This window comes from Oxyura jamaicensis, chromosome 9 (genome assembly GCF_011077185.1).
Source record: "Oxyura jamaicensis isolate SHBP4307 breed ruddy duck chromosome 9, BPBGC_Ojam_1.0, whole genome shotgun sequence".
In the NCBI taxonomy this organism is placed as follows: domain Eukaryota; kingdom Metazoa; phylum Chordata; class Aves; order Anseriformes; family Anatidae; genus Oxyura; species Oxyura jamaicensis.
Genome location: NC_048901.1, coordinates 12,217,472 through 12,241,372, shown reverse-complemented (window position 1 = coordinate 12,241,372; position 23,901 = coordinate 12,217,472). Strand labels below are relative to the sequence as shown.

At 41.2% G+C, this 23,901-nt stretch overlaps 1 protein-coding gene across 7 annotated transcripts in view; it reads right to left on the bottom strand.

Moving 5' to 3' along the window:
• Positions 1-23,901, bottom strand: part of YEATS2 (YEATS domain containing 2) — a 71,294-nt gene that overhangs the window by 6,145 nt on the left and 41,248 nt on the right. For 3 of the 7 annotated variants that reach the window (XM_035334799.1, XM_035334801.1, XM_035334802.1), the window contains 16 exons: positions 23,060-23,163; positions 20,313-20,420; positions 18,974-19,147; positions 17,449-17,707; positions 16,465-16,626; positions 15,023-15,135; positions 13,408-13,563; positions 12,529-12,702; positions 11,147-11,342; positions 8,082-8,213; positions 7,756-7,854; positions 5,838-5,949; positions 4,424-4,497; positions 3,634-3,713; positions 2,470-2,671; positions 902-1,128 (listed from right to left, as the gene is read on the bottom strand). In XM_035334799.1, the coding sequence (XP_035190690.1) occupies positions 902-1,128; positions 2,470-2,671; positions 3,634-3,713; positions 4,424-4,497; positions 5,838-5,949; positions 7,756-7,854; positions 8,082-8,213; positions 11,147-11,342; positions 12,529-12,702; positions 13,408-13,563; positions 15,023-15,135; positions 16,465-16,626; positions 17,449-17,707; positions 18,974-19,147; positions 20,313-20,420; positions 23,060-23,163 (2,372 nt within the window). Of the gene's footprint in view, positions 1-901; positions 1,129-2,469; positions 2,672-3,633; positions 3,714-4,423; positions 4,498-5,837; positions 5,950-6,102; positions 6,192-7,755; positions 7,855-8,081; positions 8,214-11,146; positions 11,343-12,528; positions 12,703-13,407; positions 13,564-15,022; positions 15,136-16,464; positions 16,627-17,448; positions 17,708-18,973; positions 19,148-20,312; positions 20,421-23,059; positions 23,164-23,901 lie in introns of those variants that run through there. The other 4 variants (XM_035334800.1, XR_004753263.1, XR_004753262.1 and 1 more) reach the window with 4 other exon arrangements.

The following is a 23,901-nucleotide window of genomic DNA, read 5'->3' as shown; positions in this document are numbered from 1 at the left end:
GTCCAAAAAAAAAAAAAAAAAAAAAAAAAAAAAAAAGTATGAGGTATTTTGGGTTACAAATACAAGTTCCATTTTAAAACTGAACATATATTCAGTCCATGTATTCATAATCTTCCCTGCACCTATGACAACTGAAACAGCTTTAAACTACTTCTGGCACAAAAGTTCCGCATCATAAGAATTTCATCCCCCAGCTCCACTCCCATCACACCTGTGCCCTTGTCACACATGTAGGAAGAGACTGGATATACTGCAAACCAAAGTTTCATCCCTTGATAACAACATCTGAGGCAGAGACAGATAAGCTTCTTTTTCCCCTCAGCTGCTGCGAGGAAACCCCCTCCTGCTGCTTCTGTCTCTCAGTGGAGAGCACCTTTTCCTACAACCTGAGTAAGCCTCTTCCTCTCTTTCCCTCACAGCAGCAGGAAGGAAGACCACTCTCTCCCTTTCTTTTGCCTTAATTTGAGTTGGCAGGTGCAGGGGAATGACCAAAGAGTAGAGAAGTTTGCTGTGATCTTAACTTTACTGCACCCCCCTTTCCAAGAACAGCATCAGTCCAGGCAACAAGCCTAGATCTTTCAAAAGATAGGACAAGATGCAATCCATGCCAGTGCTTCTTTTCCCTTACTTCCTCTTGCTTCTGGCCTTCCAGACCAATTTTTCTGGTGCTAAGCTTGGCAACACAGCTTCTCTGAAATGATCTCCCAGCAGCTGGCATGCTTCACTTCTGCCAGCACTGGCCAGCTGAGCATCACGAACCAGAAGGTCAGATTTATCCAGGCCACTTATAAAAACCTTAATAAAGCATCCAGAGGCCCATACAGATGAAAGAAAGGCAACTAAATGAATGTAAGGCCACAACTGAGCAGCAATTATACTAGCTTTATGATCCACTTATTACCTTCTCTGCTGTGTCCCTCACAAATTCTGATGCAGGCAAGGAAGACAAATAGAACTTCATCTCCTCTTGCTTCTCCTCCTGTTCTTTTTTAATGTTTATTTTTAATGGCTCACTAAAGTTGAGAACATCTACTTCCTCTTCATGTTCTGGTTCTCGTTTCAGAAATTGCTGTAGCTCCTCTAGTTTTCGGCACAAATCCTCACCACTGCTATAAGATGACGGACATTCTAAAAAAGAAGCAATCAATTAAACAAATGATAGATTATGGAAAGCTGCTTACAAACAGATGCATGCCCAAAATATGGCAAGAAATTGAGGTAATTGGAAGTTATTTTTGTAGTTCCTGCCAAACATATGGATGAACAGAAACACTTAACAGTCACCAAGAGACTTCTAATTATGTCTTTATTACACTCAGTGCTCTCTCATCTGCCCCTACACTAATCAAGAAGGCTGTACTCTGAACAAAACCAGGCTCCTAAACATTCTTACAGAAGTTTTGACAACTGGCTAGGCAGTCTGATGCTCTTCAACTTGCTTGGAGATGTGGAGTTTTACTACGTAGGCACCATTTAACACTGTATCACCTTTTACGTTGTGATTAGTATTATCAAGTTGGTTTTTTGTTTGTTTTTAAGGAAAATCAGAAGACAGATTCCCAATGGAATTACAAAAGGGTAACCTCTTCTCTGCATGATCAGCATGAACCAGAAAAACTTTTTATGAAAAGCTAAGCAGTAAACAGATTGTTTTTTTCAAAGATAAACACAAACCTAGTTATTTAGACAAAAAGATTAAAAGGTAGATATATGCTTCCTTCAACAATTGCAGTGCAGGACCAGGCTTAGCAAAGACTAATCACACACTTCTGTGAAATACAAGGACTTCAAGTACAATCAGAACAGAGTATCATTCAACTTTGGGAAAGAGATTATCTGAAGGTGAAACAAGGGAGCTTCACTGAAAAAAATGATGAAATTGAAGATGAATGTGGAGAATAGACTGTGGAGATCCCAGAGCTAAGCCTAGTGGACTAATGCAGCAGCTATATTAACCACCACATGAAGCTTCACGTATGCCAATTCACTTCACTTGTGGAGGTAAGTTAACTCCCAGTGTGCTCCATGTTGCTGTTGCCAGACAATCTTTTGTACCTGAAGCTCATTCACACTGTTTGCACAGTAAGTCTTTGAACACAGGCTAAGCTTACCCAATAATGAGTTTCTGTACCCACTTATAAATGATTGCACTGCAGATCTGGATTCATCTCTCATAACAAATACCTACGCTGGGCCTCCAGGGGCCGCAAAGCACAATGAAACCCAGAAGAGGCCCCACAGAGCATCAGTATTTGTAGACACGAGAGACAGCTTCACTTGTATGCTTGCTCTTAGGGTCTCCAATATCTGTTATTCCAGAATGAATTAAGTAAAAAACAAAACAAAACAACAACAACAAAAAAACATGTCTCCTAAAGAGGCAGCAGATGGGTGAGCATACCCATTCTTGAGCCAATTTAACCAACAGTGCCTTTGGCAAAAAGGATTTTTCTGTCCCTGTTTGCTCACCTGGCTCACTGTCTATCTGTGTCAGCACATCTTCAATCGAGTCTTCATCATTTCGCAAGGTCTCAGGGTCAGGTGGAGTGTAGCCATGGCATCGACACCACTGCACCACATGCTTTGTTTTCAGTGGCGTAATGTTGTGAAACCTGGGGTGCTTCTCTATGATTTCTTGAAGGATCTTCTTCACTGTCATTGCTCGTTGCCACTGTGACAAACCAAAGAGAAAAAAAGCTCATCACATTGGCTGAAGTGTTTAAGGCTAGATATGACCCAGAACAACAACGCAGGCTGCAAGGAAAACAAAAGAAACATGATTTTCTCAGAAGTCAGAATGACAAGGAAAAAAAAAATGTGGGAGATGGTCCTAATCCTGTTATCTTTGGCAGTTCTGGGCAGGTCATTTAAACTCCTTCTCATCCAACCAAAACCTCAAGAAAGAGCAGATACAGGAGGCCAGGCACACTTGCCTTAACTTGAACCATTTCCTCTTTCAAATAACATCTTAAGATGGCATAATGCAAACAATTCACTAGAGCAAAAGATGCTTCTTAAAGTTTTGGCTAAAGCCTTTTTTCACTTATGTTGGTGACAGCAGAACTAATCAGTTTTACAATCTTCCCTGTAGAAGTCCATGGCAAGATGATAAAATTGTTAAGAAACACAAGGAAATATAACAACCAGAATACAAAAAGATCCAGATAAACTGAAATATTTATCTTTGTTGAACAGACAAGCTATGACATAGTATTTCAGTACTAGTACTCTCAATGCTCTTCCTACAGAAAACAGCCACAATCCCACAAAAACATGGACAAAGTATATTGTAGAAAATTCACAAGACCATACAATGCCACAGAGGAATGATGAGGACCAAGCGTAAACAGGACAGTTTGCAAAAAATCTGATTTTTAAAGTGTTCCAGAAGCATCTTACTTTGAATCAACTGAAAAGTGACCTTCAGAGTCCCTTCTGTCTGAGAAAGGCTCCAAAAATTAAACTGGATCATTAGCTGAGCAGAAATTAGTGTGTCTTGTGGTAAGGAATGCTTCCATTTAGAATACAACAGACTGCTTCAGAAAACAAGAACAACCAACAAGGCAGGTTCTGTAATTCAGAAACCTATTTCATGTCCCTAATGACTGCTTATAAAACAAAGGAGAAGATTACCTCAGCTGCCCTCCTCTTCCCAATATTCCAACTATAATACTGGTCCACTGAACTGGCACAAAAAGAGCTTGCATCTTCACCTAGAAAACACAACGACAAAAACAGTATTAAATTTTAGTAGGTAAAATAAAATACATCCTGCTTACAATGTTGTCTAGTGAGGAGGAAGGAGGAAATGTGTTCCTGCTTTTAGGTTCAAGGGCCATAAAAATGTTGTGTTCTGAGAACACCACAGAGGTGTGCAGCACCCAATGTTCTTTGGATGCTGAAACAGCATAATTCTCGGTCAGGATACCCAGTTATCCGTGGCTATAGGCTGTTTTAAGTTTTCTCTCCCACCCCTGAACTGTAATGATGTAGACCTCTCAGTCTGTCATATTGGTCAAACTCTCTTCCTTTGGAAGACAGACAAATAGATAGACAGATATAAAAACAAAATGCATTCCAATATTGAGCTGTTATCATATTTGCAAGTATTTCTGAAACCCAGGCATTAAAACAATAGCACATCTACTAAGGAGAAAACCAGGGAAAATGAGGACCTACTTGCAACCATTATGTGAGGAAATACATTCTATTTGTAACTGAAAAAGTTAACTGCTTACAGCATGCTTGGTTTTATTGGAAGAACCTAATTCTAATTGCCTTTAGAATAACCCATGGAGTAAGCTCTCTAGGAGAATGGCTTCATTTTGTTCTGTTTTTCATTAATTTTTCAGCTACAGAGCATGCGAGGCATTCTGTTGATACATTGACAATAGAGAGCAAAGCCTTTTCATGCACTGCTTACTTTTTTCAGCAATTAATGGAACCTTCTTCACTATTGCTGTTAAGAGCTGCTGGACGTTCTCCAAATATTCTATGCTGCAAAGGATAAAGAGAATCACAATAAAGACTACTGTTGGAAGTAATAAATCAGACGCAAAAAGTTTCAAAATCACTACATGGTTTAATGCCCCTAGATCCAAAGCATTATAGCAGTAATAGTGTGAGGATAAACTGTTATGCTCCAGTTTGGGGAAGGTATTTCAAGCAGCCCTTCCTCTTGCTGAAACATCCACATGTGAAGTTGCATTTGTCAAGCTGAACAAACAAAAACTGAAGGTTTTTTTGAGGGGTAAGAAGCACCTATTAGTGCAGGCTGTCCCAGTGGGAACATGGGATACTGCATGGGAAGCTTTATACTCCCTGCTGCTGCTCATCAGCTGATTATCTCTTAAATTCTGTAAGAAGGAGAGGTTCCTGTTACAGAGAAAGGTTGTACTCAGTGGCTCAATTGATGCCAGCACTTTTGCTTTAACATTAGAACTTGTGCTAATGGGAGTTTAGGTAAATCTCACTTAACCAGTTGTACTGTATTTAACTGATGGAAAGTACACTTCTGGCCATCTGTTTCATACAGTTGCAACAAAGACTATTTCCATTGTGTAGTGACTTGATATTTATCCTGTCTGCTACACATACTTTCCATCAGGATAACGTTTACAGGGATGTATCAAGACAATGCTTTTCAAAACATGGAGATGGGGAAATATGCCACTGAAGAACCAAGAGCAGAAGGACATCCTACGCATTACAAGAAATTTCCAGAGAAAAATTTGCAAACTGAGTTCTGGTGAAATACCACTGAAAAGTACTTCCAAGAACATCACAAATAAGGCACTGGATTTCACAGAATCCAGTGAACAAATATTCTCCAATGATATTTATCATCTCATTTCAATTCTGAACTGAGAAGCCGTCATATTAAGTAATTACAGAAGTATATGATCTTATGAAGACTATAGAGGCAAGAAGAGAGACAGTTCAACTTATTTCAGATGCTCCCTTTTAAACCTGAATTTCACTGTGTACAGTTTGACCTCAGTAAAAACACACAGTGGCAATGAGAATTGTCCAAGTGTTGGATGATAAAGATAGCAGCTTGAGATTTTAGCAAACCCCGAAACAACTACAAATATTTATTCCCCCCACCCCTTTTCCAGGAGCCCTAAATACAAATCCATTATGGAAGACTTGCAACACTGTCTGAAATAAATGCCATCCAACAGGATCAGTACTGACACAATGGTGTATGTGACAGAAGATTTTACATTGTATTTCTGAGTCAAACTTTTAACAATGCTGCACGCATCCCTAGAGTCTCCTCCAACTCCCCTGGAGCTTCAAAGACCAGAAATCCTTACAAAGAAATGAACAATTACTTGATAACGTAATTCCCAAGTTCTGAATTCTCTTCTGTTTTTACTGCTGCTTGACCTTCTTGAGTACCCACAGAGCTGCAGTTCTGTCCAGTTGAATCAGGCTCCATCTTAACTTCAAAGAAACAGAACACGTTTCAAAAGAAAGAGCACCCATCAGCTTGGTAAATAATGCCTTGAGTAAGACTCCAATAAGACTGTCTTACAAATTAAGTAACATCACTGAATTTGTTGTTTGCATTCTCCTTTAAACATGAACAAACCTGACCTTGTGAAGAACATAAGCTTCATCTGTACTGCAAGAAAGCCACAAGAACATAACCAGCTCTCCCTCCAAATCTCAACATGATGATATCCCTTTTAGAAAATATGTATGCACATCATCCAATTGCCGACGTTTTGCATACGACTGCATGATCTAAACTGAACTGCTTAAAAATGTATGCTGGCCTTTTTTTAAACAAAGAGCTGGACAGAAAGCTAATAACAGATTTAGCTACTAGTGGGATTTCAAATTGTCACCAGTGAGCTCTCACATCTAGGACAGAACTCTGCCAAGGCAGCAGGAGATGTTCCACACCCAGAACAGCCAGGCAGTCTGGTCATTCAGCGGGGAGGGGAAAGAGACATAGCAATTCTGCAAGAATTGGGCTTTCAGTCACTACTTTGAGGACAGCAGTGACTGCGATTAAATACTGTGGTGGTTTTACGTGGTGGTTTAACGAACACATTGTAGCACGTTCTCGGATCGGATATAGAGGAGAAAGGAGAATATGACTCGGATTGCATGACACATGATCAAACAAGCCAATATTAGCAGGACACTGAACATGGTGACTAGCAAGTAAGTGTGTTAGTTGTAAGTTTAATCAATTCTATTGTTATCTCAACCCTTCGTGCCCCACGTTGGGCGCCAAAAAGGACTGTGGTGGTTTTACCGTGCTAGGCAGTTGAACACCACAACTGCTCTCTCACTCCCCCTCCTCAGATGAGGAAGGGAAGAAGTAAAGGAAAGAACAACTCACGGGTTGAGATAAGCATGATTTAATTAAAGAGAAATATATATATATATATATATATATATATTATTAAGGAAATATTATTATTAATTAAACAATTCAACTAAAGGGAAAAAAGGGAAAGGGGAAGAGGGAGGGGGAAAGGGAATAACTAAACAAAACAAGTAAAGGCTATGTGGAAGTGCAGAGGACAGAAATTACTCTCTACTTCCCACAAATGAGCGATGCTTGACCACGTCCTTGAAGCAGGGCCTCAACGCACGTAGCCGGTGTTCGGGAGGAGGACAGACGTTTTCGCAACAAGAGCCCACCCCTCCCCTCTTCTTCCTTTTTCCACCTTTTATTGCTGAGTGTGACATCATATGGTATGGAATATCCCTTTGGTTGGTTTAGGTCAGCTGCCCTGCTGATGTTTCTTTCTCACTTTTTTGCCCACCCCCTAGGAGGGTCAGAGAGAGTCCTGATGCTGTGCCAGCACTTCTCAACAGCAGACACAACACCGGTGTGATACCACTGCTGTTCTAGCTACAAGTGCAGAGCGCAGCACTGTATGGGCTGCTGCAGGGAAAGTTAACATCCCAGCCAGACCCAGTACAAATACATGCTGCTCTGTGCTTTTGTGCAATGATGGATTGAAATGATGAATGTTTATAGTACTCAATAGTAGTTTTTCAGAACATTCTCTTTCCTCTCTGTACTTGCCTATGCTTTTGGCTTTGTTGAGGGGGAAGTAACTGTAAATTTCCCAGTCCCCAGATGTCATTGTAAATAAATTCAAACCCTGCTATCAACAGAAATAAAGGAACCCACAGTCACAAGGTCTAATTTCAGAGTCAGACCACTTGCATAAAGCAGCACTGGCATATTTCTAGTACTTATCTTACAGAGAAATTTTTTGTTACCTTTAGTAATGGATGCTGTAGAGGGACTCGGGACAACTGTACTCGCTGATGTGACAGCTGTAACAGCTGCAACTTTGCTAGTAGAAAGTGACTGTATCACTGGAGAGGAAATAAAAAGGACAACAAATTTAAAAAAATAAAACTTTGGCATATAACCATATTCAGAAGCAATAAAATGTTTGCAACACAAAGTTTAGGGATGAATTTCCTTGCTATATTTTCTTCTATCTCTAACCTTTGGACCAAGTATGCCAACAGTGACGAAGAGCTACCCTGTGTCAAAGGGGATTTTCAAACACCATCTGTCATCCTCCTCTGCCCTTTACCTTTGTTCATAGGCATGAGTATAGTCTGAACACCTCCAGAAGCTGTGTTTACACCGAGCTGTTTAAGCTGGCTGGGAACTGTCAGAACAGCCTGCTGTGGACTAGACTGATTTGAGTGGATTTTTAGCAACCCTGCAAGAAGAATGGAAGACAAAATGTTAAATAAAACACACCATTTTGTTTATCTCCAGTTATTTCTCTCCCTTTCTGACTGAAGTAGGATGGCTTGTAAGCTACCACTGCCACCATCTTAACAAGCCACACTTCAGTGAACTGCCTGTTAAATTTTTACTGACACGGATGACTGCTAAAGTACTGAGATGCATTATATGATGCACAGCACTCTGACATTTGTGAAGCAAGTTCTCACTTAAGTAATCTTAAGCAAAAGTTGATGTAAAACAAACCTTTCAAATGAAGCAGGCTCAGCACAGAATAAAACACTCTTAATAGAACAAGACAAAGGCAGTTAGAGCATGACTCGCAGCTCTCCTCTCCTTTCCTTGTGCTCAAGCATCTGGTAAGCCAGTGAATGACAGCTGTCATACTTACACAGCCCCTTTCACCTCTGCAGCTCAGCTTAGCAGCACCCACTGCAGTTAGCAGAGCAAAATCAACCATGCTTTAACTAAATGACAAACCCAAGCCTGTGCAGCCAGTCTGACAAAGAATATACCTGAACTGAGCGTCCCATGTCTTTCTGTTACAAGCACTCAATGCATGTATCCATAAAGATGACTGAACAAGCTATGAAGCACATTAAGGGGGGGGACTGAGTTAAATAACTGATTTTAGTTAAGTCTAGAAGAACAAGCATGACATTGTGTTATTAACAACATTAACAGTGGCAGCATCCAGTGACTAGTGGAAGCCAACGTGGCTCCAAGCTGAACCACGGGGTAATGGGTGAGGAGCACCCATCTCCTGTTCCCCTAGTTCCCTCCTCCACAGTGATGACATCCCAAACCACCAGAACCAGGGCTCTAGTACTGCGATATGGGACTATGCTTATCATTTTTATTAGTAAACTGGCTTTTTCCTATATAATTTTATTTAATGCTTTGACTGAATAAACTTTTATTCAGCTTTTGTTTTAGAAAACTGCAAACAACGCACTTCTTAGTTTCACAGTGGTAGTTTTATACACACTATTTGTTTCAATAGTTTCTATTCCCCTTGCAATCCATTACTATTGTTTAAGAAATAATTGCCTTCCAAGTACCAGACATGCAAGGTCCGATAAAAATGTCCCTTGGTTTGGAAAGATACATAACACTAGTCAGTTAAACAATGAACACTGGGCAAGGAGGCTAGCCTAGTTCATTTTTAAACATTATAGAACTTTCTATTTAAGATCCATTTAAACAAAAATATATATATATATATTTAGAATTAAGTATCTGATGCCACAAGTTTTGGCAAAACCTCTTCTTCTGCCTCCAGCTTTCTCAAATGCGCACCACAATGCTCAAGCTCAGTGGCTGCTGGCTTCCTCTTTGATGCACTGCCCATAAACAGCTCTTCTAGGGACGTTAAACATAAACAGCTCTTCTAGGGACGTTAAACAGTAAACCAAAACTCTCTTTAGGGACAGTCAGTCTTCAGCAAGCATTTAAATGTTCAGGGCTTCACAAGTTTCCTTCCAGAACAGCTCCTCACACTTCAAGAAAGTGTTATCACTTATAAGTGTGGCTTTGGGGATGTCATAACTGTGTGATGCAAAGATGTGTCAGGACAGCATGGCAAAGGACCCAAACTGCAAGGCAAGTAAAAAGGGACATTTGCAACTATTCCTATTAGCCTGACAGGGAGACAACACTGCCCATTGCAAAACAACAGGAAGATTTGAAATTCTTTTTGAAAAGTTGCCTTTAAAAATACAGATCTCAAGAATTCTAACATAGTATTCCACCACCCCACTGAAATAACATGTTTTATAGCAATTGCTTCTTTTGGGATCTTTGAATTTGCTTTTAATAATGAAGTCAGTGTCTCAGATTTTTAAAAAAAATCTAGATGATATTCTTACATATGGCAGCCTTAATCGGAAAGCTATTTAGAATGGTATATTTCCAACAAAAACTCTAGCTGCTTTGTTTGGAAAGAAAAAAAATACTCAACTGCTTATAGCAGAATTGCAGTATTCTTAACAGCTTCTGTTGTTTATTTTCAAGCTTTGGAAAACACAGTGTGATGAAGAAAGGACGAGTTTGGAACACTGTGTACAACGGAAATGAGAAGAGCTGCTTTAAAAAGAGACTGTTAAATGGGCTCCATGTCACTTAACTTTCTCTTTTTTTGTATTTGTTTTGTTTCCCCTTAGTAAGGAGCCATTTCAAATGGGTATGACATACCAGCAGGTAAATCAGAAGTCAAAATGAAGATGTCTAATGTTAACTCATACTAAAATTAAATACTAAAATTAAATCTGCTATATTTGCTCTCCCTAATACAAAATATAATGGAAGACTGTAAAACTGAATAAGGAAAAAAACTCCTCTACCTAGAGGTGGTCCATCTTTATTGCTCTGTCTTTATTAAATTGAAAGATTCCAGATCAAATCCACTTTGCTGTACTCAGATTATGACTTTAAAACATTTATGAACCTTAAATCAAAACCGCTCTTTTTTTCCAAGCCAAAAAGAGCAGATGCAAAGTCTCAGAGCCAAATTCTGCTTACGCAACTTCTCCAACTTCAGTGGCAGTTCACTTTCACAAACTGAACCAAGTTTATAGTATGTCTGATACCTTGAACAAGCAGAATGCATCCTCTACAGAGGATTTGGCATGAAAATCTAAAATCCCCCTCCAATACCAGTAGGCAACTTGCACTGTTACTTGTATCAGATGCAGTCAATGCACTGTATTAGGATGCCAAATTACTTACACATCTCTTTGGCTAAGCCAAAAGTTATCCTAATAAGTTACGTTTTAGAAAGCATGACTCTACTTTCACCTGTTCACAAAGGCAGATGATTCCACATTCTTCCTTTTACAGTGAAGACATCTAAAGAACTTGTACACAATTTTAACTTTCTGTAGGAAAGGCATGAAGGGAGAATACCTGATACTGCAGCTTTTCCAGTCACAGGCGTTGGTGTAGTCACCAGAGAAGCAACACTTACAACAGTAGAAGTAGCAGTCTTATTCACTGCTGATGAAGTAGACTGGCTCTGGTTTATACAGATTTGATGTTGTCCAGAGGTTTTTGCTGTAGGAGCTCCAGAAGATGATGAACTGGAACCTGCATTATCTATTTGCTGCAGAAAAGAAGACGACAGTGATAACATTGCTTTTAATTTCACAGATGATTCAGCAATAAACACAAGGAGAGAATATCTAGAAATAGCAAAAGCAGAACTCTGTTTTTCTATCACTAAGAAGAAAGAAATTTACAAGCACTTAACAAAAAGCCCATACACAACAGTATACAACAATATGATACACAGAGAATGGAGACTATTTAAAGCAGAAATAACATGAAATTGTGCACACAGGAACCGCTACCACAACTGCTGCGATGGTATCTGGAGCTAGGTCCCTTAACTCCAGCAAGCAATCCTCCAGATGAGGTATCTCACAACGTTAGCAACAACCTCTTTGCCACTCATCAGCTCAGTCCCCAGGCGGATCCTAGTGTCCTGGCTGCTGTGTGGCCTAGACAGGGATAGGTAGGCCAACAGGGTGCTCATAACTGTCATTGGGAAGTCAGGTGGTGGTGGCGACTTTGGGATAAAGAGGTTGGATGGAAAACTGGAACCTCTGCAGCTTCACTCAGAGCTGTACAGAGTAAGTAGCATTTAAAGCAAATTTCAGTACTTTCATCAGTATGTGCCATATATGCCAGGGTTCAGCTCTCTAAGGGAAGCATGGCCTCAACTCTCAACTTGTTTAAACCTTTGCCTCCCCATAGACAGAAGCAGGAAGGCTGTGAAAGCCTCCCAGTGAACACACTTTCCTCTTTGCTGCCTCATCCCCACCCTATGAACTCTATCTCCACTCCTGGTGGACAATCTCTACCAATTGGACACATGGCTGCATGTCCCCCTCACTCCAGGAATGCAAATATTTTACTTTCAACCTTACTTCATGGCGAAGCACCCCATTCCTACGCTGCACCGTTACAACTCCTTAGGGTAGGGAGGAGTGACATTCTTTGAATGCGGTCAGAACCAAACGATCGTGAACCTTGGCCACCGTGAGGTCTATTCACAACAGACTGGGCACTGAACATTGTTGAGTCTGTGATCTCAGAGGAACAATCTACATTCTAACTACCATTGGCTTTCACTGGCCTACTGGATGCAGATCTTCAGGCATTTTACATTCTTCTGCAAATTTTTGTGCTAGTGACAGATTTGGTGTTTAAAGGCTAGGTAGCCTAGGGATTATACTAGGTAGGGTGCAAATGTCATCTCCTAGTATGTTGGCAAGGTTGTTTCTCACCTGTGCCACCCCATTTGTGGGAAGGGTCACGGCAGGAGCAGCAGCTGTGGTGATAACACCTCCTGATACTCTCAGCACAGTGGTACCAGGTTTGGAGAGCTGGGATGAGGCAGGCACTGATTTCAGAGACCCATCTGATATTTTCATCAGTGACGTCTGTCCACCGGGTGCAGCCTTGGAAAAGAAATTCAGCATAGGGTAAACGATATTAAAACCGTATTGGTTGTTTTTTGTTTGCTTGTTTAAAAAACAAGATGAATGCTTCTTATATTACTGGAAAATATTTTAAAAATACTTTTTGCACAGAAAAGGGCATTCTGGGACAAGAATAGTTGGAACAAAATTACCACCTCAAATTCAAATTTATCAAGCTGTAGAGTTTTTTGTTGTTGTTGTTTTGTTTTTTAAAGCCTACTGATTTTGAATTTTGGACGGTTTTCTGGCACTCTTGGTGAGTTTGAGTTTCATAGGGATTATTCAGAAAAAAAGGGTCTTTTGAGTGATCTCAAGATGACTAAAGCCAAAAATTTCTAAGAGACATACCAGGTGATTCATTTCTAAGGTTCAAATATTTAAGCACATTTTTGCATTTATCTGTATTCACTCCTCTAATACTTTAAGAAATCCTGGAGCACATTTAAAAACTGGCAACCTAAGCTTATAAATGACCCACTTTGAGAACATCAATAAAGCTGGAAAACTGTGGTCCAATATCTGCATATAAAAGTATACCTGCGCATGCTTTCATAGTGCAGCCGTAACTGTACAAAGAAAAAACTGACTATGAAAGGGGAAGCTCTCATAACATGCAATTGTGGTTCCTATACTTTATCTGTCAAAATGCTGACCAGTAAGAGAAACACTTCGTTTGCAAGTTACCTGTGTAAATAAAGCTGTTTTCTGTCCAGTTATCACTTTTAATGCTTGTCCTTGTGCGGAAGATGTTCCAACTCCGACATTGCCCTGAACAACAGATGCTGGCGTCAGCTGCTTCCCTGAACTTTGAGGAGACGGTTGGCCAACCAGAAAGGTGCCCTGCTCCAGAAATAAGTCAGGGAGGTCAGCGTTTGAAACCACAGTTAAGAGTCAACAGAAATCTAAAAGTGACAATACTGCTACAGACTGTAGCTGTAGTGGAACAGCAACATCTGCAGGTATTCGGTGATGCAAAATAACGCATTAAGCAGGTTTTTGACATTCTTTCTGTATTGCATAATCACAAACGCTTGAATTAAAGAAGACAAAAAAATCTGAAGTCCTCATCTTTGCTGACCCCACTGAAAGGTCTGAAAGGAAGTCTCCTCTCTGTCCACCTTCCAAGGGCAGGAAGCATGCCAGTGGCCCAAAACATTTTGACTTCTAAAATAATGGATTGTTAATTACAATGGATGATTCTGCACCTAGAGCTAGACATAGCCGTCTCGGTGCAGAACACTTTCGAACACAAAGGTAAAGGTGAAAAAGCCACAGTTCCCTATACACTCAGAGGCATCCACTACAATATAACACACCTCATGCTCTTCAGAGTTATTCTTTGTGACAAATACTGCTTAACCTGCAAGATCAGAGAGGCTACTGCTGGGCTAGGCAAAAAAATGTCAGAAATCAAACCACTGTCACCTTCTAGCTTCAAAATGTATTTAGTCACAGAATCACAGAATCATCTAGGTTAGAAGAGACCTCCAAGATCACCTAGTCCAACGTCTGACCTAACACTAACAAGTCCTCCACTAAACCATACCACTAAGCTCTACATCTAAACATCTTTTAAAGACCTCCAGGGATGGTGACTCCACCACTTCCTGGGGCAGCCTATTCCAATGCCTAACAACCCTTTCAGTAAAGAAGTTCTTCCTTATATCCAACCTAAACCTCCGCTGGCACAACTTTAGCCCATTCCCCCTCATCCTGTCACCAGAGTGGGAGAATAGACCAAACCCCACCTCACTACAGCTAGATCTGGAGGTGTGCACTCTAACAACCTACCATCTGAAGCCTTGCATCCCTTTCTGTTTTACATCCTTATTTAGTTGTTGCTCTTTTCTCTTCATTCACCTACAGTCAAACATGGATCCCTTCACACAAGCTTCTGTTTTACCATTTTTCTTCCTTTCTCAGCCTTGCCATTTCTCTCTAATAACTCTCTTTTATTCCCCTATCTGTGAGGCTTTCCTAGAACTTCCATGCATCCCTATTATGTAAGATGGATCTTCTAATATTATTAGTCTTATCACCTCTCCTAGTGTGGAGACCTTGCTCCCCACCCACTAGTTGCCCTGAAAAAGTGCTCCATGCTACTTTCTCAGCCCACAAGGAGCTAAGCCCCGAGGGGGTCCCACCCTGTAAGGGGAGGTAAAGTGCAGATATGTGGAAATATCTATAGCAAATGGTAAAGCAGATACCTGGTAGAGGAGAAAGAGGCAAGGGTTGCTAGAGAGATTCACTGCAGCCTGAAATACTGAACTGCTTCTATTAATATGCTTATGCTACTGACCTGCGGTGTCTGCTTCAGGATGTAGGATGTATAGGTGAGATGCTGTGACAAGTTACTGCTTGTGCTTTGTGTTCCTCCTCCTCCACTATTCGTAGAAGAACCAGATTGGAGACCTGTAACCAGAACAAAAGGCTTGACTCTTTGGTAACCAGACAATGTCAGTTGCTGAAGTATCCCTGTATACACAAATAATTGAAAACAGCTTGCAAGATGCTTGCTGTAACACATCATGTAACTGAGCAATATCCAGGCATAAACACCATAATTACCCAGTACAGCACAGTTCAGAAGTGCTGCTGTACTCTCCTATAGCTCAGCAAATATCGTGAACAAAAGGAGATATGGGGGGGGTAAGGACTGGTGGGCCTGAAAAGCTCATTTCAGGCTGATGTGAAATTTCTATTGACGAAAACACTGTCCAACAGGTAAACTGTTTTTAATCAGTCTTTTGCAGGTTACGAACCTGCAGCAGAAGCTCTGGAAATACTCCAAATACCAGCTATGCTGCTGATTCTTATATATTAAACTGAACAAACTCTCCTCCCCAGTGTCAGTATCAGAACTATGAGCAAACACCTTGCACCCAATCCACCTCCCATGTTAAACCCCAGCCCTAAAAACAGAGACATTTTGGGCAAGGCTCACAACAAAACTCTGCATCTATACAGTCCCAAACTTGCCGTATCCTTTCCTATAGAATCATAAAGGTTGGAAAAGACCTCCAAGATCATCAGGTCGAACCATCCCCCTCCCACCAGTATTACCTACTAAGCCATGTCCCACAACCAACCTTTTCTTAACCTACACAATGCAAGAGCACACTATAGAAAAAAATACTGCCCATCAGAAGTATTTTAGCAGTGCTGTTCTCCAGGTATTTCACAGCAAGTTTGATTCATAAGCCCATTACCAACAAAGCATTTCTGCTGGTGTCAACAACTTGGGGTCAAACCTTTTATCAATATTCAAATCTATTTCTTTCCCTCATTCTAGATACAGTTAACTCATCCTTTTCAAAGCTAGCTTACTATGTTTTTAGTTTTTTCCAGGGTCACATTCCATTACTTATTAATAGATTTCACAACTGCATTCAAATCCTGCTCAGTTCTACATTAGGAAAACGCAGTTGTCTCCCCACAGAGAAAGCATTATTGCACAGTGAAGGCAATCTTTCACTGTGAATTATGGGGAAAGTTAGTCTGCTTTCAGCACAAATAGTAAGACACTGGGAGCCCTGAATGTAAAGCAGTTTCATCTATGATGGAAGACTCTTTTGACACCTCAGCTTTTTAGCTCCGCGTACTGTACTGTTGTGAACAAAGAACCCCCATCCCATTACTGACTTTCACAGTACCAGAATGCATTATAGCAAAAACACCCAAACATATTAATTATACAGTGATTACATTATTTAAAGCATTAGATTTCCCTGCAAGACTAACTAGCATTATTTGTGGCTCTCAGTATGGCTCCTTGGGGTATCAGAAGCAGTTTTCCTTTCCCAGAAGGATTCTTGCTGTTGGTGGTAAGGTACAGTTTGGTGCCCGGTGGCAAGTTTGCCAAGTTTGCCAGGTTGGTAGCTGGTAACTGCAGTGTAGCCATGACTAGAAAGAAGGAATAAAAAGAAAAAAATTACTGCTTGAAGAGGCCAGTATGCAATGAAGTCTGCACAGAATGAAAGTACTGGGAGTGGCATGCATCTAGCCTTTGATAATCCATGCTTAGCTGGCCTAACTGAGATTAACTCCACCAGTGACGCACAAACACATTGAACAGGTCTGAAAAAAAAACTCAATGTGCAGTACTTATGGCCACAGGCCAAGGAAGCACAGTGGTGGGGTTTGCAGGCTGAAGTCTAGAAGCCACACAGTACCTTTCAAACTGTCCAGAGTCTGAGCTGAGACGTGCAGTTAAAGCCAGGTGCACGCACAAGCAGGCTGGGGGCTTCTGCCCACAGTCCCGTAATTGTGGGCACGGGGGAAGATGTAAAGATGCAGGAAGAACAGTTTGACTTTTGTTTGTTGGGTTCAAGAGTTCCTTTGAACATCCAAAGACCACAACGCTGGTCAAAAGTACGAGACCTGGCTCCATGAAAGCCCATCAGGTCTCTAGCACATTCCCCAGCATATCCTGATGATCTCCACACCCCAGGACACCTCAAACACCCCCTGCCAATGTAAGCGAGGGCCATCTGCAGGTCTGACCAAACCATGTACTCTATTCATAGAACACCACGTGTTGTAAAGTACTTGTGCTCTCTTCCCTAAAACAGACAATGAGTTCAGATTTTATTACCACACTAGCCTCAGTCAGCCTGAATTTCCATAGACTTTCCTATTCATCATCAAACTTTACCATTAAACAATTATTTTAAAGTTCATTACAGAGCCATCAGGAGCCATTAACAAGGTATAAAATTACTCTACCTGATCCTTGAGAGGTACTTTTCTGAGCACCTGTGGAAGCAACTTGCGCCTTTGTTATAGTCTGCACAGGCTGAGCAACAATTGTTCCTCCACCTCCACTCACGATGGCTTTGGCTACACCTTGAGTCACAACCTGTTTTGGACCAACAGCCTTTGCTACTGAAGAACTAGATTTTGCCACAAGTATCTGGCCACCACTGATAGCCACCGCCTGTTTCACTGTCGACTGCAAAGCAGAACCAACTGGAACGCCAACAACCTGCAACAAATAAGTATTGGGTGATGTGCTTCTTGCAAGAGGAACCACTTGAATTCTAGGTGGAATGCTACCTCCATCTCTAGACATTTTAGGACTCTTTCTACATGTCTACTCACGTACAAAGGCTATTCATTCTGAAACAAAATTAGATTGGCAAGAGGCCAGCTCCAGATAAAAAGCAATAAACTGTTAAACGCTATCAGGATTTCAAAGTAACCACAGAAGACTGAGTACATTCAAATTACAGAGCAATTTCATTTTTCTCTGATATATAAACAGCGGATTCATTCCAACTGAGGATAAAGCTTGCCTTGGCGAAATAAAGAAATCCAAAGATTTAGTTTCAACACATTCATAGGAACAGACTCCCTGGGAAAACCATGGCCTCAAATTAGAACCTGCCAAGTGCTTCAATTTTGTCTGTTGACAATATCCACAGGCAAACAGAGTTTGCATACCTGCTCAAACAGGCAAGTAAGGCAGTAAAAAGGGCAATGAACTGTTGAAAATGCAAATATGTATTTACTTATGCAAAATTCAGCCCTCCATATGTAGTCTCTTGTGCTCGGCACATTTCACTGTATCTACCATGGAAACAGGCAACAAGGGAGAGAACTTCTGACATCATTAACTCCATCTCAGAAAGGAGCCAGAACACTTTAAGGTTTCAAATACCTAAGTATTTTCCTGCTGAGAACATGCTATAAACCTCTGTCATCTTGTCACTGCACATTTATGATGCCTTCTGAGATGCTGTGTCACTCCTGTCACAGCAGCACTGCAATCACTCAGGTAGGATTGCTTCCACCTTACGCTAGCTCTATCCCAGCCCTCACCACTACCCCTTATTTGTCCTGCTCTTTTTTTGTTGCAGGCACGTTGTCCAAGGAGAGAATTCACTTCCTGTTACAGAGAGACCTGGATGAATTTCAGCAAGAGCTGATGATGGCAGCCAACTTTCTGGGTTGTCGGGATCCAGTCCAAAACCACCTCCACCCCACTGTTGCAATGGGCTAGACAGAGGTGGGAGATGTTTTCCCTAAACAATATGCAATAGTGCCTGTTCACCCTGCTCCCTTCTCAAGGACAAAAGCTAAGCATGACATGAGCCTCTCTGTGCACAGGGGGAAACTAGCCAGTTGGGGTGCCCCTGCCTCTTTCTGAGATGGAACTAACTCCACGCCCCCAGGAGAAGCACGAGGTGTTGCAATGAAACTACACAACAGATGGCCTGCACCAACCCAAAGAAGCCCAAATGCCTCATACCTTAGACTGCACCGTCCCCTCGCCTGTGCTCACAACCGGCTTTTGCGGTGACAAGGCTAACATGTGGCTTCCTTTTACAGTGACATACTGCTGCACAGAGGTCTGCGGGGTTGTCGCTGTTGCTGGTAGCTGGGGTTGCTGGGGCAGCTCTCCTGGTTCCTGTTTTATTATCACCTTTTAGATATGAAGAAAAAAATAAATAACACCACAACAGAAAAAAAACAAACAACAAGCAACTCTAAATGACTGGGAGTCATTTCTGGAACAGCCTGTCTGTAAAAAAGGGCACACAACAGCCAGTAACTCAGATGTAGTTCTCACACACCATCAGGGGAACTCTAACCCACCTCCCAGACCTAACATGGGGGCTGCTCCCAGTGCGAAAGTGTGCAGGGGGTCTGTACTTACAGAGCATTCCAAATTTGAGAGGTGCTCACAAAAATTAAAGAACCACAGACAGTGGTAGTAATATTACACCTACTAGTTCTACTCACATACTAACATCACTAACATCTCCATCTCAGGAAGGAGAACACTTTAAGGTTTCAAATACCTAAATATTTTCCTGCTCAGAACATGTTATAAGCCCCTTTTTTTCCTCCTCTATCTTGCAAAATTATAGCTAACATTAAAGGTGTAGATATAACCCGATGTAGATACTGTAACTGGTTAAAGATCATATTATTCTCTTGTGTGTAGCTCAACATGACTACGTGTTGCTCTGGAACAGGCCCTAAATCTAATCACCAAAATCAGCAGCTCAGGAAAGGCTGTTGATTTGGTGGTTTTTTGTTTTTGTTTGTTTGTTTTGTTAGTTTTTTTTTTTTGTTGTTGTTGTTCTTCTTTTTTGCTAGACTGCTGTAGATACTGTAACTAGTAGGAAGCATTTTTTCAACTTTTTAGCTGGATCACCAAATATTGCCCAAAGCCTTAAATTCAGTATGGTAACATTTAGGGAAATGTACTCACAAATGGCAACATCTGACACTCAGAAATAACTAGAGCATTTTGTTAGAAACTCCTGACAGATCTTCTACTGACTTCTTTTCTGTATTCCACCAAAAATACCTTTAAAAATCTGCCTCAATATGACAGCGATTCAAAGAAAAACAAGAAAGGATGAAAGAGATGATGAAAAGAAAGACCACAGGAACAGCAGAGCCACAGGAAAAGAAGTCAAGATACATCTTTTGAGAGGTGATAGAGAGCCCTCGGCAGCAAGACACGTTGGTTCCAGTTAAGTTTTACATGCACTGGAAGTTACACAGTCTGTGGCAAAAGTCAGCATGAAATGCTAATACTGTGCTCCTTGTCCAGGCACAAAAGCCAAGAGGAATACCTTTGTAAAAGCTCCAAGTCCTCCAGTGACTGATTTGGGGCTTTGCACCTTGGAATGACTCCCAATGGGACAAAGGGGTGGCATGGTGGCAAACAGGGAATCCTCCTGCTGCAAATAGGAAGATGTGGCCAAAAAAAAAATGGTGAAACATCCAACAAAAGAAAGAAAACAAGTCATTAGTTACAGAGGGTAGCATGGACAAGCTGGGCAATCCCAAGTTACCTGTACAAATAAGCCATTTCTGAAATCAGTCAACATTTAAGTAACAAGAATGTAACATATTTAACACAATTTGCTTAATTAAGATTTGTTTCCTAGATTGTTATCTCCAACAGCAGTAACTGTTTCTTACCATATCATACACAAATAAAAGAAATCGACACATGTCCCCCAGCAGCTTTTTATACAAAGCATTTCAGAGCTGTAAAATTAAGGCACGCTAATAATTGGCTTATTTTAGCCTTGAGACAGGAAGTCTGAGTGAGCATCTTATCGATGTGCAATAAATACCTGCGGGAGGGTGTGAAGATGACTGAGCCAGACAGAGCTCAATAGTATGCAATGAAAGGACAAGAGCCAATGGGCATGAATTGAAACGCAAGAAATTCTGTTTAAACATAAGGAAAACCGTTTTCTTCCCCCCACCCCTCATCCCCCCTCTTTTTTTTTTTTATGGTGATTGAGCACTGGAACAGGCTGCTGAGAGAGGCTGTGCCCTCTCCAGCCCTGGAGAAAACTCAAAACCCAACTGGACACTTTTATCTGCAGCCTGGTCTAACTAATCCTGCTCCAGGCTGAGAAGGTGCACTGCATGGTCTCCAGAGGACCCTGCCAACCTCAACCGTTCTGCCAATCTATGTCCAATCTCAGAAAGAGAAGAGTATCTCAGAAGAAACAAGTTACGGAGAACAAAAAATATATATATATCCAATTTAATCTGCAAGCAAAATTATCTCAGGTACTGATGGCACAGTCTTTTCAGGCAGAACTCATGAGTTGGCACAAACAGTGAGGCTACCTACCTAAATGGAATAAAAAACATTCCTACACCTGCAAAATGGTGCATCTGTCATTCCTCAATCCGAGGCTGGTCGACACGTCATGTGCATCTGAGGAGGCCTGGCGTTGTTACATTTTGTTTAATTAAAATAATTGTACTCATTTACAAGCCGTGTGAACTCTGAGACTGGTTTCACAACTACTTAGTCCATCCTGGGGTTGGATCATGACCAAAAAAGCCTCGGACTCTAAACCAGTGCTCCTGCCATCTTCCTTGTGCTGACACACGCAGCTGAAAATAGGTTCTTTTTCAACCAGAGGAGTTGTTTGCTCTGGTTCACCACATAGCTACACAACTGCTAGCAAACAGGAAAAGGTGTGAAGATAAGTTTAGAGGCACAACCAGACTTTTCAAGAGCAGTGTGCATATCGGGCATTTTAAAGTGCCTAAAGGAACACAGGCATAAGTCATTAAAAAAAATACTGAGTAAACTTCCATATAGTGAAGGGATGAGTGATAAGTGAAGCATAATCCGTTAACATCACATTGAACTAGCAAACATCCCATTCTCTGAAGAAATCACCAAATTATCACTTTTCCACCAACCAGAAGACATATGGACATAAATCAAATATATTTCTGTTTACAGTTAGGGTTATTATTTTTTAAATACCTTCAGATTTTAACTGACATTGCCCTGGAAATACAGATTCCAACTTTTATTAATGATATGCACCTACTCTGACTCACTTAAAACACATAAAGAACTGTCCCAAACCAGTGAAAAATAAATGTTTTTTTTAACATTGTTAAGTAAAATCCTTAACAGCCAGGCTCTTAAGAGCAGAATAGACAGCTGCACACCTGACATTTAAAATGCTACTCCAAAATAATTGTTTCTGAGAGCAATCTTCAACACATTTTTGTTAACAAATAGATGTAGGAAGCATTTCAGTTCCAAACGTGAAATGATTTGCTCTCTGCAGGCTAACTGAAAAACTTCCGCCCCTTCCCCACTATATCCAGCACTAATATTCTTGTGACTCAGAGACAGGGAAACGTTCCTGTTTTCAGCAGCACACCCACCAGATGCTTTCAGAAGGAACCTCACTGACGCCACTTGCCTGCCAGAAGTACTGTTCCTTGTGCAAGACGTGGGAGAGGTTTTATCTGAGATAATTCAGCTCCATACCTTTTGGGCTTTGCAGCTAGAAGCGTGAACCTTATTCATCACTGTTTGTTTATACATTCAGTTACTCTACTGTTTACATGAACATTTTTCTAAATGTAGGCAGTTGTAAAGTCATTAAATGACCTATTTTCGGGCTGCTAGGAAAAGCTGCTGCACAAGATAATGAGCCAAGTGGAGGTTTTGAGGTAGGCACCTCTGGTTTAATCATATACTGTCACTAACAGAGTGAAAAAGATCAAAGCCAGTTAGAGAAGAGCTCTCTTGACAGATAAGACATTTTGCAAATTGTGCCCTTTACAGATTTCCTTGTAGAAAAGCAAAAAATCAGTGCCTTTAAACAGAGGAGTAGGCAAGTTTAATTACAGCTGCATGAATCAACGCTATCATCTTGTATAACCACCATGTCCTCACAGGGGTACAGCTGTTTGAGTATATCCTCATATGAAATGAGGACCGAAAGAGTTGCCTGAAATGTAGAATTTATAATACTAAAAAGCCCTACTCAATAGGAAGCTGGGTTTTAAATAGAAAGTATACACCTAATAAGAACATTACCTTGACAGCTGAGGTTACAAAGCTGCTCCCATGGGTCTTTGATACAGGAGATCCAGTCCTGTGAGAAGCCTGACAAACATTTGTCAGTTTGCTGGTTGGGCTCCCTGTGCATCGGGAAACAAAGCAGATTTCAGGTAAGGACCGAATCTATATTGCCCATGAGGTACACATAACGAGGTTGGTACATCAGTGGGAGTTGGCATGGGCACAAAACAAATCAATTTTCATTACAATGTATTAGGTCTTTGTCTCCATCACCTGTATGAAATGAAAAAGGAGACTATTTTGCAGTGTTTGAAGAGTTTCTCACTTGCACTTCTCCCCAGCTGGCCCTAAAACCCAACATGGCTCTGTGATACTCCTGAGGCCAGCTGCTGCACAATTTTCACGTGCAGGATCCACACCCCGGACAACTCACTGCCCATGTCCCCTCAGAGCTGTCTGCTGTAAAGGGTCAGGTAACTCCTGGATGACCAAGCATTGCGGCTACCGGTGAGATTCCAGGCAGAATCTGCTGATGTAAACGTAGCTCCCTCCACTGCCCAGAAACGCTGAACATACTCTAGTCTTAAACACCGGTATTGGGAAGGTTTGAATGATACTGGGAGGAAAAAGGAAGGTCAGAAAAGGACAGACACCGGGTGAGGAGTAACCAGAGGAATGGACAGGGCAAGGTAGGGAAGAGGAAGAACTAAAAACGAAGAACAAAGACAGGTTCCTGCGTCTGAAGAATGCTGCTCTTGGAAAATTGTGCCACGGCACTGCCCTCGTCCTGCACCTGAGATGGGTGGGGGAGTTCAGGCATGAAAGGTCAGTGCTGAACTGGCCCTGTATTATTAGGG